Source organism: Urocitellus parryii, chromosome 1 (assembly GCF_045843805.1).
Source record: "Urocitellus parryii isolate mUroPar1 chromosome 1, mUroPar1.hap1, whole genome shotgun sequence".
NCBI classification, from domain to species: domain Eukaryota; kingdom Metazoa; phylum Chordata; class Mammalia; order Rodentia; family Sciuridae; genus Urocitellus; species Urocitellus parryii.
Window position 1 is genome coordinate 222,589,838 of NC_135531.1, and position 17,024 is coordinate 222,606,861.

Sequence of the window (17,024 nt, forward strand, 5' to 3'; positions counted from 1 at the left end):
ATTTGGGATTAAGACAGCTTTGCACCGATTGGCCTCCAGGGAAATATGAGTTTTTATTGAGGGTCATAGGCAGTCCATTTTACTCCTGTTTAAATGAGAGGATGATCGTTTTTAGTTGAGATTGTAAAAAAACACTTTCTGCCACTGTCAAAGGGCATTAGAAAGGCCTGGATTTCTGGAGCTGTGGCTTGTAAGAATGCAAAGGCAGACGGCCACCCAGCATCCAGAAGCTGACCATCCAAGGCAACTTTTCCACTTTTGTGAACCTCAGTTTTTTGTGTAAAAAACAAAAGGCTTGAACTAGAGAGTCTCCAGGGGCATTTCGTGTTAAGTGAACAGCTGTATGTCCACCTGCCCTTGGGCATGCCATGAGGAGTAAATGAGATGGGAAAGACTTTGTGAACTAGGAAGCACTGTTCCAGCTTGAGCCCCACCTGGCCAATCTATTCTAATTTGTTACCAGGCTGCTGTGCACTTTCCTCATCTCCAGCATCTATCTCCAAAGAGCAGCCCCCTTACTAGCTGGTACCCACCCAGAGCAGTGAATGGTCACTCTGCAGGACCCTGCTAAACTCAGAAAACCCTCCCTCTGCCTTACGAAGTTTCACTTTCAAAATTATCATGAATTAATAATCCTGTACAGGTTGTGTCCTTGTCCTGCAGCAGAGACACATAATATCAGTCAAGTTACCTTGGATTTAACTTACTTCATGTGATTTCAAACTTGCAACCTATCTAAAATTTCTTCTGGGAATTGGAGTAAAAAGAACACTTATTTCAAAGAAGACAGTATCAAAGGAATTAGAATCAAGTTTCTACTTTCTGTTTCACTGCTAGGAAAACTGTATTGGAGCGAAAGAGAGATCCCCATCTAAGAATAGTGGCAACTTATAAATTCAGTTAAGAACTCAAATAGCATTAAAGATTAGATGACAAAAAAAAAGCGAAATTTTCCTTCCTACCCTAATCTTCTCTTTTTGCTAAATTTCTTATTCAATTTTCATTTATCTTCTTACATATTATTTTTACAAATTACCTAATATCCTTTCATAGGAACACGGTAGTATAGTTCCAATAACTTATTTTTAAGGTAGTTTTCCTCCTTGGTTTCAGAGAGTTTGATGTTTAGTAACAATACTTCTCTGTGTTTGCTTCTTATTTGGGGGGGGGGGAGAGTTGGGAGAAGGGTACCAGGGATTGAACCCATAGGCACTCGGCCACTGAGCCACATCCCCATCCCTTTTTTGTATTTTATTTAGAGACAGGGTCTCACTGAGTTACTTAGTGCCTTGCTTTTTGCTGAGACTGGCTTTGAACTCGTGATCCTCCTGTCTCAACCTCCTGAGCCACGGGGATGACAGGCAGGCACCACCGCGCCCAGCTCCTGTTTGTTTCTTGTTTACAAATAATTTCAAAATTCATGTGAGACCATTTCTGAGAATCAATTGGACATGGATTCAAAACCTATTATTATGGAACCATTACCTCGATGGACTGACTTCCAGGAGTTGTGTAATAAATATTTCTGGATAACCAATCTAAGGCCAAGCTCATCGAGTCCCCCAGCTGAGACAGAGGAGAGAACAGCGTCCTATTGGTGCCATCTGTCTTCACTCTGTGAATTTCACCCTGGGAAGAAAGACAACAGAGGTGAGCTGTATGCAGGCCACATCAGGAGCTTTCCCCTACAGGTTGGCTGTTGGGTTTCTTTAACTTTCCTCACATGGTGGGGGCAAAGGCTCAGGGCTCGCTGTGGGTCCTGCTAATGCCAGCAACCTTTCAAAGACACTGATATTTTCAGTGTGTCACAAGAATACACAGGCTTACCATTCAGCTTACCTCAGGTAAGGGCCACAGAGATATATCTTAGTGACTACAGGTATAAAAGTCATAAAATAACTCAAGTCTCAGATGTGGACCAGAAGCCACGAACATATTTGACATCAAACACAGTGATCTTCCTCCCCTCCTCCTTTCTATTCTCCTTGTCCTTTCCCCATTCTTGCAGGTTGCTTTCATGAGGAAACGGAACCAAGCAGAAGGGTAGTGGAGCTTGCATTCTTACCCTGGGGCAAAGATCCTGATCAAAGGCTCCTGCAACCCCATCAAGAGCTTTGCTGGAATTCCCTTAGGAAACTACTGCTTTTGTCTTGAGTTATGATCATTTTTATATTAATCTCATCTACAAGCTCAAAGCCCCTCTAGGGCAAGCTTTGTGACTATGGTTTGCCAGCAGGTGCTCTACAGTTAGGTCATTCAGTGTCAGGCAAGTGGTAAACACTTAGTAAATGTTTGCTGAATCAATAAATAATACCCCTAAGCTTCTATTTGCTTAGTATTTTAAAGCTAAAGAGTTTTTTTTTTATCTTTACTCCAAACCAAGTTCACATTAAGATGCATCCCTAAATAAAAAAAAAAAAAATAGTGACAAATTAATTTCTGGACCATTTCCTTTTTATCCATCCAACAGAAGTCTGTCTATAAGAAGGCATCAGCATCGTTGGACTCTTCCAGATGAAGTTACAGACTTGAAATGTTAATCAAAACTTACTGGATTCTCAACCCAATAGATGAATTGTTCTGAGTCATCAAATTCAACTTCAAAACCATTGTGTATGCCGGCTATGGGCACCATAGCATCATTGCTCTTCACCTCAGGATTAAGGGAAATGCCAAAAATCACATGGTTTCTTACAGTTATCAAGAAAGGTTGGTCATCTGTGAAAAGAACAGGATATCTGTCAAAATTATATTAAACAATTCCCAGACCTTCACCTTACTCTTCATTAATTCCTCACTCACACTGTTGAGCCATCAGTGTTGGATAAACATCACAGTTAGAAAGTTCTTCCCTTCCGACACACAAACAAACCTCACTAGTTCCAGAAACTCAGGCAAAGGGGAGTTGGGCTTGGAAAAAGAAAAAGGAAATAATGCGAAAGGGAACATTGGTAAATGGCAGCTTACCAGCTTCAAGCATGTTCAAAAAATAAAATATTACGAAATGTCACCTAGGACTCGTTACTCTAATAAATAAATTTATAATCTCATCCGAGTTGACTACTATCTGCCTTCCTCACTAGATTCCCACTGCCAAAGAGTGATTATGTTTCATTTTTTTCACTGTTGTGTACCCAGAACCTGGCATACAATAGTTGCCCAATAAATATCTGCAGTAAATATTTATGGTCAGGAATGACCACATAACTGAATAAATGTATGAACGAATATGCAAATAGTGTCTTTGAAAGTTCTCAAAAATGCAAATATCTCCATAACATTTGAATTAAACCATTAGTCACTTAGGCTCTTGAACAGATAGTAAAAATTCATTTTTTAAAAATAATTTAATACTTATACTGGTTATTGCTCCATCATCAAATAATCAATATTAATAAAATTCAAGAATTCCTCTCTCAGAAAAGGAGAAACTTTTAGAACATAAGTTTCTAAAAGCATAAGATGTTTCACATATTAAGAGAAAGTATAAAATGATTAATCATTGCATAACTCTCAAGAGCTAAAAATGATATTTTCATTATTTTGATCATCCAGGAAGCTTTTCATGATCAGCAGGATTTTCTTGACACTTTTTCTTAATTTATTTTTGACAGTTCATTAACTTTTCCTTGTTCTTACCATTTTTATTACTGGGAAATAACTCTTCATTTACTAACCTAGTACAAATTTAAATTTGATTTAATGTAAATCATGCAACTGTTAATGCTTCACTTTTATAAACATCTAGTGTTTAGTACAACAACATCTAGCTTGCAAAGTTGTGTTCAGCTGAGGCAAATGAAACTTGCAGGAACTATGTCACTGCTGCAGGGAACAATGTAATAAAAGATGGGCCATTAACACCCAAACCCTTGTCTCCACTGCTCCACATTCCACATCAGTCATTGCTTCTGAACAACTGCAATTGCCAAAATACACCCCCCAATATGTTGAGATGGGGCACATTATATGTGTCACACAGCATGCATCAGGTAAATATAATTTCACTTAATTTATCTCCCTGAAGCCTCATAATTCTGTGTTACAGTTATCTCCCCCAGCTTGCAAATGAAGATCAAAAAAATTAAGCTATTTAGCCAAGGTCACAGACCAAAAATATATCTTCTCCATCACTAGATCACTATACTGCAAAAAGGCCAGGTACTAAATATTGACTATCAAATGACCACTCATTTAGTTTAACTGTAATAATGAAAAATGAGGGTTATAAAAGTTTCAGACATACCTTGAAATTATGAGATACTATTCAATGATTTATTGATTACATATTATAAATGCTCATTTGTTCAGTAAGAAAAAAACATTTCTTAATTTGTAAAATTAAGAAATAGTAAAATTTTAAACTTCACCCATTCAAAACCTGATCCTGTTTTTTGTTTATTTGTTTTTTTGTTGTTTTTTTTGGTTTTTTTGATGGGTAATCTTCCTCTTACTTAACTAGAGTAATCCTCAACCAAAGCCTGATTCAAAGCCTGGAAGACTGGGGTTCTCATTCATCAAATGTATTCCTTCCTGACTCTTCCCTTGAGCTTCACCCAGTTCTAGTCCTTCCTCACCCATTACTTCTTCCTGGGGATCTTGCCAGGTTCTTTATGTGATTGCTGCTGGTGTATCTGAGATTTACCACCAATGAACACTGTGAGCAGAAAAACCACAGTGTTCAAAAGCCAGGGTGAGGAAAGGTGCCAGAGCAGCACCTGAGAAGAAGCCACCAGTGAGGCACAGATGGCATGGACAGGAGGGGGCACATGAAAAGTGTTCAGTGGAAAAGAAAAAAGAAGTGACACTATACAGCTACCTAAGGGGCAAATGGGTGAAAAACAGAATATTCAACATATGCCACAAAGTACCATCAGCAATGGGCAGACATGCACAAATCAGCCAAAGGCTTGACCCTCAAGAATTTAGCACCTAGCGTTCAAGACTAGGCCCGTGGGTCCTGATAGCTTCCTATGATATGGAAGGAGCAGGCACAGAGGATAGACAGTAGAGGGCTCAGGAAAGGTGAGAGCTAAGCTGTCCTCAGTCACAGGTCTCAAGTCTTCTGAAATTGAAGATCATCTGCTCCTGTCTATTTTTCATATCATGATCCCTTTATGGTTAGTGACGGCAGAGGAGTGAAGGGACCATAGTCAGAATGGAAGTTAATGGTGACATTAAATGGTGACGTTTGTGATCCTCAAATAAACGTCCTCCTTTAGTCACAAACTGATGGGCCCTGCAGCCTCTCCTGGAGTAGAAGGAGTGTATTCTTCTCATTTTGCACAGAATACTAAAGCAAGTGCCCTGGGCCTCTCAGACTGAATGGAGATGAGGATATTAAGGGTTTCTGGACTGAGTTTTATTTTATTTAGTTTGGGCATTGTGGAGAACATATTTTCTAAATAAAAAGAATAAAAATTTAAAATTTATGACACTTCTCATTTTAAAATTAAATAATACAAAATTTGGGGGAAAAAAAAAGAAATCTCTCAGAATTCCCCATCTAACTGTAACCACTATTGGTGTTTATATATGTTTTCTTCCAGATATTTTAATGCATGTTTTTAAAAGGTGATCTTAGACAATATCAGTGTTTTCTTGTAAGAGTACCACTCAAGCACTTCCAAAGATATTCCAGACAATCAACACTACTTAAGACTATAGAATAATTAAATCAAGTAAAATGTTTTCATCTACATATGTTAAATCTTCTAAACATCTTACTTAGCATATGTTGACAGTCAAGTTCCCCAACTCCAGCTCAGAAACCAAGTGTGAAGTATGAGAAAGTTCCACATCAGCAAAGTCCACCCACGGGAACAACACGAGTGGAGCCATTTGTGAAACAACAAGAGGCACTATTTAGAATTAACATTTATCAATCACCATGAGGTCGTAATATTGATTACACCAATCCCCAATGCACAGTTAAAAACCTTTATGTAGTGAAAGAATGCTTTGTATCCAAAATGTCTATAGCCCAGATTAATCTTCTCCTGAAAGACTCTGAGGACACACTAAATTAAACAATGTCAACAAGGATTAGGAGCATAATAAGTCTCTGTAGAAAAATGGTAAATGCCAGTCCCTTTTGTAAGCATTACCAATAATTAAAAATCTTTCATCATGAAGGTATCATTGTACAATATCACATACTGATGGAATTTGATTTTCAGTAAGCCCATGGACCTACCTGCACAGTCTATAAACACTATAAATTTCCTGGACACAATATAAATTTTCCATTTGAAATCTGAATTTTACTCTAGATTCTGATTCTGTTATCTCTTCATTTAGGAGTAGGTTATCATTAACATTTTATTTGTATTTGTCTCTAGCTATTTTTATCAGTATCAAAACACATTTACTCCTCTTTACTCAGAAATGAAAAGGAACAAGTTTAAAATAACTTTTCATATTTTTAAGCAATGGAGAATAATCTTTTAAAGAGTTTATAATACACAAGTATATTATCCTGAAGAAATCTCTTTTCTTTCTTTTGTATTCCCTAAAGTACTTAAATAACCCTCCACATACTCTTCAATCAACCCAGTAAAATAACACTACGATGAAATGAAGATTAAATTGCTCCAACAATCACTTATAATATTTCACCAAGAGACAGCTGCCATTTTTGAAGAATCAGATAGTACTAAAGGTACTGAAATTGGGGTCAGAAGACCCAGACCACAACATGGACTATTGGTTATAAAATAAAATTGAGACAATGGACCTGAAAATGAAACCAGATACAAATGTCAAGAACTTCCAGTTATCATACTTCATCAGAAAGTCTAACTATAGTCAAGTGTGAGAAAATAGGAGGTTAAAAACTGTTTAATCATATGCATACATAACATTAGTTTCATATACAGAAACTGTATTACAGCGGAGGTGTTCAATGAAATCCCCCCACACAGCACACACTCCGCGGACCCCTGCACTATCAAAGGGAACACGGCACATGCTCAATCCCAAGTGGGCTTGGAGCTTCCAAGGTCTGGCACAAACTGTGACCAGCTCCATCTTCACAGCATAATGAAGGGCATACTGTACCTTTCACACAATTCACAGAATCCCGGGAGAGATTCCACCCCGAAGGACAAGCACAGGAGTAAAACTTAGGCCCCTGTGAGGAAAGCAGGCACAGGTGGCTGCAGGGGGCAGAGGCACACGGATTCACAGCTGTAGGAGAAAAGAGAAGTAGGCATCAGAGAATGGAGTGGCTCCCACATCACAGTGCACAGGGTCCTGCTCTCATTTTTCCCCCAGAGGCTCCCTGTTTGTGGAGACATGAGTACCTCTGCTGTCTTATCTTGTTTGATTTTCTCTAAATGACTTTACCCTTCCTTAACAACTTGCTTTCAACATAAAATTCAGAAGAGGGAAAAGAGGGAGGAGGGACTTATCCAAGGTCACAGATGGATACCCAGAATATGAACCAACAGCCACTAAGTCGCCTGAACTTGTAATAGAAATATGATGCTAAATAATATGTGTCCTTGCAGGACCTACAAGAGAACCTTCTGCAGCAAATGAAACCAGACTGTGTGTTTGCTATGTGACCTTGACATTTACTTGGGATTTTCCAAGATTGGGTTAGATAATAATCTCTTGGGTTTCTAATGATGACATGTTTTGTCTGAAAAGAGGAACCCTGTGTGTATCCCAAGCTGAAAAGCTGTTTCCTAGATGCTATCTGTTCATGTTAGAATTAGATTATTAATCTAATTCATTCATTCCCCCAAAGAATGCTAAGCATTCACTATATACCAAACACTATTCTCAGCACTGGGACTATTGTAAACATGGAGTATATATTCTACCCAAAAGAGACAGAACTAAACTCATAAATTGCTTGGGGCTAGGGGCTAGAATGTGAAGGTAATGAGCAAAAGAATTATGAGTGGCTATTTTACATAAGGTGATCGAGGATGGCTGCTCTGAGAAAGTTATATTTAAGCAGACTCCTAAATGACATGAAGAAGCAACTCCTGCAGAGACCTGGAAGACAGCAGTTCCAGGCAGAATAAAGAGCAGGTGCAGAAATTCAGAGGCGGGAACTGGCCTGGGGTGCTTCTGAACACACTGTAGTCCAGAGTGGAGAGAGGAAGTGGGCTAAGGGGGCAGGCAAGAGGAGGGGCTGGATTCTGAAGTGAGATGAGAAGCCACAAGAAGGCTTCAAGGATACAGTATGTTTGATTGACTTATTTCCCCTTCCCTCCAGAAAGAACCCTGCCAAGGCCAAATGTTGAAATCACCCAGCCACCATCACCACTTGCTTGAGAGTGGCTTGGGGTAGCCACAACAGAGCATCAGGGACACATGGGGCCGGAATAAGCAAGTCTTCCCAACAAGCTGCTTTAAAACACTGAGAGTTTCGGATAAGAGGCTTGAGGTGCTGTCTGGTCTCTGTTTGCAATTGTCCAATGAGGACACTGAGTCTCAGAGAAAAGCCAACAGAGGCAGTAGCCGCTTGCAGAAGAAAATGACACAATCCAGATGTGCCCTTTTTCCTGTCAAGGTTTGACTTTCCCAGGGTCAATAAAAGTAAGAGCAATAAAAGGACTGGGGAAAGCATGAAAAGAAAAGGAAAATGTGTCACCTAAACACGTGAGTCGGCCACAGTCAGCATTCCCAGAAGAAGCGGTTTCCACACACTACTCCCACTTACAATCTGGTTGTTTTGCAGGATGAACCGCGACGATCCCCAGGGGCCGGAAGATATTATACATTATAATTGACTGGTTTCCCCCATGCCATTTGTTGGCCTGAACGACATTGCGAGTAGCACGGTCCGTCCAGTACACGGATTCTTCAAAGAGGGTCAGGGTGTAGGGATGCCGCAGCACCTGAGAAGCAGAACCGGACCGACCATAAGACCTCACTCACCCAGCAACAAAGGCCAACTGAACTATGTAGCAAAGGATGTCTGCTCAGGAAGCCGCTTTCCCTTAGCATTGGAGTGTTCAATAAAGACACAGGAAAGTAATGGCACAAGAGACAAGCAAACAAATACATCACTTGTCCCAAATCCTACTGTACCACTGGAACTATTTCCAGATACATGCGTCTACTCTGATAATGACACTGGGCATCCATTTTAAAAATGAAAACAAAACTGAAACACAGAAAGTAAGGGGCTCTGTCTGGATCACCAACTAGTTACAGGTTAGATGTGACCAGCCAGGGGTTCTCGTCCCCTACCCGACTCTCAGTGCTACTGCCACTCACTGAATCACATCAACCTGTCACAGTAGGGAGGCTTTCCCAGAGCCTCTTCAAGTCCCAGGAACTAGAAACAATGGGAATCTTAAATGAAACATAATCTCAGCTCTTTGGAAAAATACTCCCTTTCTGAATTTCCCCATTTAAATTGTGTAAATAAGTAAATAATAGATTCATATTTTAATTGAGAAATATAAATATAAAATATAAATAAATTTATATATAAATATATATATAAATAAATAAATTTATATATAAATATAGTTAAGGTATTGACTGCTGTTAAACTTAATTTTTAAAAGCAACAGATCAGCATCTATAGGTCAACTAAATCATATGAGCTATTATTAATTCTCCCTGGAGTGTCACAATCTGACAATGAACTGTTTACTTTTCTGTTAGTAATAAGGACGGATTACCCCTTACTGTTGATATTCCCTGCATTGCTGTGGTAATGCCTATAACTCAAAAATTAATTTTAGTTTTCTGGAGTCTGTTTTCTACCTAGCTGCTATCATAGTTTTAATTTGGTTTTCCTCACTATCAACTTACCAAATCACTGGCTACCACCTGCCTCCGATTTTGCCCATTATAATCACAAAAGTCTATGTAATCAAGATAGGCATCCATGAAGTAGAGCAGTCTGTTGGGGTAGTCAATAGTTAAGCCACAGGGCCAGTAAATCTTGTCCTGGACAATGACCGTGCGCAAGCTGCCGTCCATGCTAGCACGCTCGATGCGAGGGTGATGGCCCCAGTCGGACCAGAACATTAGATGGTCACTGTGAAAAGAAACTAGTTACCTATTAGAAGGCACATATTTCAACATGAAAAATAACTCATTTAAAATTACACAGCATCCTGCTCACGCCCTGCTTAAAATAAATCATCTCTAGTTCAGAATGCATGCGCAGAGTTTATTATTTCCTCTGAGTGTCACAAAGTAAAACTGTAATCATAATGTAATCACAAGCCATCTGGGTGTTTTTATAATGTTCATAAACCATGCCGTACATCATGACACGGAAATGTCTCAATGCCAAATCATGTTTGTGTACAATCCATAAATAGTTGGTCTAGAAAAATCCATCTGTCCTTGTTTGTCTACCCTGTCGTGTTTTAGATAAGAGAATCAATTTATTCCTCTTCAGAGATGTGTCACAAATTTTACTGGTGTGTAATACTTTGTAATATATAGGAAGCCAGCATCACATTGAACACGAATTGCCTAATTCACCATCCTGCAGATAGGATCTATAGAATCTAAGTAAATTCAAGGAAAGAAGCTTCAAAGATTTCTAAACACATGGGCAAATTTCTTTCTTCCTTTTATAACCAGCAGGCAAAATTTTTCTTTTTTATACAATTTAAAATGTTGTTCTAGTAAATAACATGAGACTCAAGCAGGAAAATTTGGCTTTCTTCTTTTGTGACCATAAGGTATCAAAGTCACAGCTAAGTGACCCATCTATGGAATATTATAGCATGTGTTTGTTAGAAACTTAATTATATATTTATACAACAATCATTTCAACCATTGCACTGTCAAGCTCATAAGTCAGTGCCATCTTAAAGTGAACAACCAATTGCTCATATGTACTTTATGAGGAAGACTACTCAGATGAAAGAGTTGGTAATAACCAGTTGATGCCTACCATGCTAAAACAAGGGAGAATTTAATTCTGTGTTATGCATATCAGCTACATCATGTTATCATTTCTGTCATTATATTCATGTAAAGAAAAAATATATATATATATTTTAAGTCTTACTTCATTCTGGGGTCTAATGCAAGTCCCCTTGGATTTGTTACATTTTTGCTGATCAGTACCATCCTGTGGCTCCCATCAATTTTAGAGACTTCAATGGTTTCTAGAGCATAGTCTGTCCAGTAAAGATTCCGACCTATCCAATCTACCGCAATAGACTCAGTCATGCTGACGCCGCTGTTGTGCACCTAAAGACAAGTGAGTAAAGGAAATGTGTTAAAGAAAATGAACGCAAACACGGATGCTATACATGAAAATCTAGAATAAAGTATCTAATTTCTGCTACAGTGGCTTGATGGGCTTAGAAAAGTTTGGTCTTCCCATTAACTAAGCAGGAAATCAATATTGCAAAAATATACAAGATTTCATAATTCTGAATATTCTAAGATAATCCTATTATGGAATTAGTGGGTAGTTTCATTCTGACTTCAAAATGGTTTTGCATTTACACAAAAGCTCTACCTATTTGCTAACTTGGCAACTTTATTAAACTTTATAATGTTTGGAGCTGGGGTTGTAGCTCAGTGGTGGAGCGCTTACCTCACACATGTGAGGCACTGGGTTCGACCCTCAGTACCACATAAAAATAAAATAAAATAAAATAAAAGCATGTGTCCATCTAAAATTTTTTAAACATATATTCATATGCCAAGAGGAATATCTGCATTAAGTGCCAACATTTACAAAATAAAATTCTGAGGGCCAGAGGAAACAACAATCAAAGGTGGAAAACTGAAACTGTAGGAGATGGATTAATAAAATGGAACTAAAAGAAAGCCAGGAAAAGCAACCCTTTGACTCTCCTGTCCTCTCCTCTACTCTCATCCACAAAAGACTGCAAAAGGGACTCCAGAGTCTCCAGGTAAAGTCTTTGAATCACTGGACCTGGAATTCAGAATCATGGTGGGACCCTCAGACACCACACTCTTACTAAAATACCCACAGATTAGGAGCTAGGAACCTTTAGGCTTCTGAGTGTGATGTGCTTCAGAGGAACTATGAGAATACTCCAGGATTGGAGAGGCAGGGCCTCCTCTCACTAGTGAACAACAAGAAGGAGATTTAAGACGGGAGGACTAGGCAGGCAGAAGGTCCCCACAAATGTACTTACTACTCTCTTGTCTGTTCCATTTTGAAATGCACTCCAGGTTTTGCCCTGACTTGAGTCAGACCAAAAGATACGACCACTGACTGAATCAAAATCAAGAGCTACAATATGAGAACCATCCTGGATCAATGCATAGATATTGTGGAACTGGGAGGTGATATTGTCAGCAATAATTTTGTTCTGACTTGCCACCAGCAACAGCAGACTTTCGGATGCTATCCAATAGAGAAGGGGAAAGGCAAAAATGTCAATGATTCTGGGAGAAAACACAATTAAAGGGTCTCAAAACATTTCATATAATACTTTTGATAACAGAAGGAAGATGTGATTTTGAACTACAGTGATCAGGAGAGAAAAGCCCTGTAAGAATTATTTTAATATTTTTAACCTTAAGAGTTAACTGATTTTCATGAATATTTTAGGCTCTAAAATATCTTTCTTCCTTCAATACTATTTCAACAAGTATCTAAATACCCATCTGGAGTGAACTACACTTACGGTCCTCTTTGCATTGTGTTTATTTTTGTACTTTCTTCTCTGCTTTACTAGGCTGTCAGCTTTTTCACAGCAGGTATCATCTCTTAAACATTTGTGTTTTCCCTGAGGCATTTTGCTGCAGCAGAAGGTTCTAATTGTCTCCCATTATCCCCTCCCCAATTTCACCTCTTTAGTAACAAGACATGCCAAGTTTTAGCTTGGCACGTAGCCACCCAGCTAGACAGAGTCTCTGCCTCCACTGAAATTTGAAGTGACCACATGACTAACTTCTGGCCAACAGGATGTGAGTAGAATGACACAGGCCACAGCCTTAAAAGGAAGCTACTTGCCCTCCACTTTGTTTTCCCCTTTCCTACTTTCTGAGAGAAGGCAAAAGCATTGGATCCTAGACAGAATCCATGCCAGGTGTGGTGGCGCACACCTAGGATCCCAGCGACTCAGGAGGCTGAGGCAGGAAGATCACAGTTCAAAGCAGCCTCAGCAAGTTAGAATAAAAATTAAAAGGGGTTGAGGATGTAGACCATGGTAAAGTAACCTCTGGGTTAAATCCCCAGTGCCAAAAATTAAAAATAAATCCTGGATGAAAGTCACAGAATGAAGATAACAGGCCAGCTCTATTCCCTAGACTGCCTACAGACTCCTATTTATTTGTTTAAAAAAAAAAAACTTTCATTTTGTTTTATAGTTCTTCATTTGGTGACTTTGGAAGCAGCTAAATCAATATTCTAATATACAGTATAGCTACTTTAATCAAATAGAAACTTAATGAGTACTGCTGAATCTATTAAGTCTTATGTAAAGATATATGCATATCATTGGACTAGACAAAGGAAAGGGAAGGGAAGAGAGAGGCAATAGGAGGAAAGAGTAGAATGAACAGGATATAACTTTCCTATGTTCCGATGTGAATACACAACCAGTAAAACCCCACATCACGTACAACCACAAGAATGGTATCTTAATTAAAATAAGTTACACTCTCTGTATGTATAATATGTCAAAATGCAGTCTACTATCATGTATATCTAAAAAGAACAAATTTTTAAAAGATGTTTAAGTATAATTTGTTTTAAAATATGTTTTAAAAATTTATATTTTATAAATAAAATGTTCTACAAATATTTAAATAATAAAAAAGATGATTTTCTACCTACAAATGTTTTAACCTCTATTTTCCAAAATACATTAAGACTTTGAGGTTGAAAGACATTATGCAAATCTTTCCAGGATTCAAGTTGGTCTGACTCCTAATTAACATTATCCAATGATTCTGCACAACACTAGATCATAAGCTCTGGCACGTACAGTTAAACAGAATGGAGTTAGCTCATATATAAGTTCAATGATTACCTGTAACTTTGCAAGTCCTCCCGTCCTCTTCTAACATGTATTCTTTATCACAAGAGCACCGGAAAGAACCTCTCGTATTGTAACAGTGTTGGCTACAAAAGCCTGGAATGTCACATTCATCTATGTCCTCACAGGTTTTACTATCATTGGCAAGTTGGTACCCCAATGGGCAGATGCATTTAGCCCCAAAAGGCCCTTGAATACACTCATGAGTACAACCACCATTGAAATGCGAGCAGGTGTCCTCGTCTGGAATAAAGAAAGAGAATCACAAAGGGAAAAAGTCAGACATCTTTCCTTGATGCTCTCTGATGTAATATTTGCCATCTAGACCCATTCCACCTTCAATGTGATGCCCAGATCAGAGCTAATAACAACATTGACTTGGATGAACTCCACAGGCTATTCAGTGTCTGCTCTGATTTGCCTGAGGATTTACTATCCATTGGACTAGGACCACTTTCTCCACCACCAGCATAACTCCATTTAGTGCAATCAGAGAATCTTGAGGACATATGGTTGTCATTGATAATGCATGCAAAGACACTTCACACTTGCTGCCTCTGAAATTCTTCTATCTATATAGAAATGCAACACAGGACTTAATATTTTAAAAGAAAAGGCTAGAAAATCTACAAACAAATGGAAGGGTAAAGGTAACAGAATATTAGACAGCACAGATCCACTAATACACTGTCATTCCTTACTCTCAGGGCCAAAACAGCAACATTGGAAGCCACCTAAAGACAAGTCACATGCCTAGGGATACAAACCCCCTCTATTTCCATAAAAACTCTAACTTATTTATAAGAGTCATGACATAGAACATGCACTAGCAGGGTTAAGTCACAAAAATTAGAACATTTTCAGCACAAACACAACACATATGAAATCATAAAAATCTAAGATACTTCACAATCATACCTGGCTGCGGTTCATCTGAGAGTGAGCATTGATTAAATAGGAAAGAAAGAAAGGACAGAAATTAGGATCACATGCCAATCACAGCAAACACAAATCGCTGGACTTCATTTGTTTTGTGGCAAGTTCTGATTGAAATTAGAAAATACTGAAGTTAGAAAATTTCATGAGCACATTACCAACAGAATCAAATTTAATTTGACAGTCTAATGGCCTCACTAAGCCTCATTTTTCTAAATGGTGAAATGAAAATAAGGAAAAACACATAGCCAAGTGCAAAGGTTTTAATGAGAAATATTATCCAGTGATGATTTATTTGAATTCAATTATGCTTATCCCTACACAGAGTTGAAGTCATAGAGAAACTAAAAATCCCTTCCTGAAAGCTACACAGGGACTATGACAATGGCAAGGCACACCAGGCTACTGCTCAGAAGGAATTCACGTCCAGTAAACTGTGGTTGGGAAACTTACTGCAAAGTGGGGACTCATCTGTCCCATTGGGGCAGTCAAAGATGTCATCACACAGTGCACTCAGATTCACACAGATGCTATAGCCAGGACACTCCCACTGCCAGCTAGGACAGTGAAAGGCCTCAGCAGGGCAGTCCTTCTCATCACTCATATCCCTGCAGTCATTGTCCCCGTCGCAGACCCACTCTTTGTAAATGCAGTTTCCGTTGTTACAGAGGAAATGAGACGGAGAGCAGGTTTTGGTGACACAGCCTCGGTGCTCATCAGACCCTTGGGTGCAGTCTGGATGCCCATCACACTCCCAGGTGTCTGGAATGCAGGTACCATCTCCTTGGCACTGAAATTCATCTGAGTGGCACATACCAGGAGGCCTGGTTGCTAGGAGAAACACACGGGAGAAAACGAGCTTGTGAATGCAATTTATCACCCTTTCAATAGCCAAGATTCACAGGATGCTGTTTTGGATCAATAGCGGGTAGAATAATAACTATGACACAATTAGTACTAAAAGCTGAAATGCTAGAGGATCTTCTCCCACACTGTGGTACATAAAATATTTCTACGTGTCAGATTAGTGGATATGACAACAAAGTACAGGATGCACAATTTTTGAATAGAAGATGAGTACCTGAATCAAAAGAACATTCTGTTTCCTGCATTTATAATATTCATTCAGTTGCAGATTCAATAATATAATTTTTCCATCTCTCTATCAAAAAAATCACCATATCTACTGTCATGTATATCTAAAGGGAAAAAATTTTTAAAATTTTTTTAAATCACCATAGCATTTCAATAGAACTTAAATAGCTATGGTTGCATTGAACTTTATATGCTTAATATCATATGTTTAAATGTTCTAATTTTCCTTCAAATGAACTCTATATCCAATGAAACCAGCACACATTAAGTAAACTTAAAAGCATTAAGTAAATGCTTGATTCTTTGCAAACTTTACACTATTTATCAAGCAATCTTTGAGGGATAGGTAAGAATGGCTTCCCTATTTGTTAAAGCTACACCCAAGCTTCCTCCCAGGAACTTCATGAGGCAACAGCAAGTCAGAGGAATTAGCAGTTCCCCACAGATCAAAGAGTTCCATGTTTTCTATGTGCAATAGGAAAATTAGAGATTAAGGAATATTTGATTGCCAAACAAATAAAAAAGGATTTAAGCATTTTAGTTAACTTTCCTTTTTACCCATAGATTTATACACTTCCTTCCTAATTCAGGAAAATTAATGAAAATCTATTGTCCAAAACACCACTGTTCATGCAAATGACCAACTCGTTGATGATTTTTTTACAAGCCTAAAATCCATTAAACATGATCAGTAGGCAATTTTTTAAATCATGTTATTTTAGGTTTCCAGCCTATGAATACTATAGATTTTATATTATATAACATTCTCACTGAATCCCCTGACTAGAAGGAATTCTTTTCCCTAAACCTCCATAGAATTGTATTTACCACTTCTACCACTTCTTCCTTGGAAAACTAGGAATGGAACCATCATTTGACCCAGCTATCTCTCTCCTTGGTTTATACCCAAAGGAAATAAAACAGCATATTACAGGGATACAGACACATAATTTTTTACAGCAGCACAATTCACAATAGCTAAATTGTAGAATCAACCTAGGTGTCCTTCAGTAGATGAATGGATTTTTAAAA

General features: G+C 38.4%; 1 protein-coding gene across 1 annotated transcript in view; it reads right to left on the reverse strand.

The window, feature by feature from the left end:
* Nucleotides 1-17,024, reverse strand: part of Lrp2 (LDL receptor related protein 2) — a 190,914-nt gene that overhangs the window by 88,866 nt on the left and 85,024 nt on the right. Inside the window, exons 27-35 of the mRNA XM_077794842.1 lie at nucleotides 15,351-15,728; nucleotides 13,956-14,204; nucleotides 12,111-12,322; nucleotides 11,003-11,187; nucleotides 9,784-10,012; nucleotides 8,678-8,855; nucleotides 7,060-7,188; nucleotides 2,552-2,718; nucleotides 1,486-1,629 (exon numbers count right to left, since the gene is read on the reverse strand). Of these exons, the coding sequence (XP_077650968.1) occupies nucleotides 1,486-1,629; nucleotides 2,552-2,718; nucleotides 7,060-7,188; nucleotides 8,678-8,855; nucleotides 9,784-10,012; nucleotides 11,003-11,187; nucleotides 12,111-12,322; nucleotides 13,956-14,204; nucleotides 15,351-15,728 (1,871 nt within the window). The remainder of the gene's footprint in view (nucleotides 1-1,485; nucleotides 1,630-2,551; nucleotides 2,719-7,059; nucleotides 7,189-8,677; nucleotides 8,856-9,783; nucleotides 10,013-11,002; nucleotides 11,188-12,110; nucleotides 12,323-13,955; nucleotides 14,205-15,350; nucleotides 15,729-17,024) is intronic.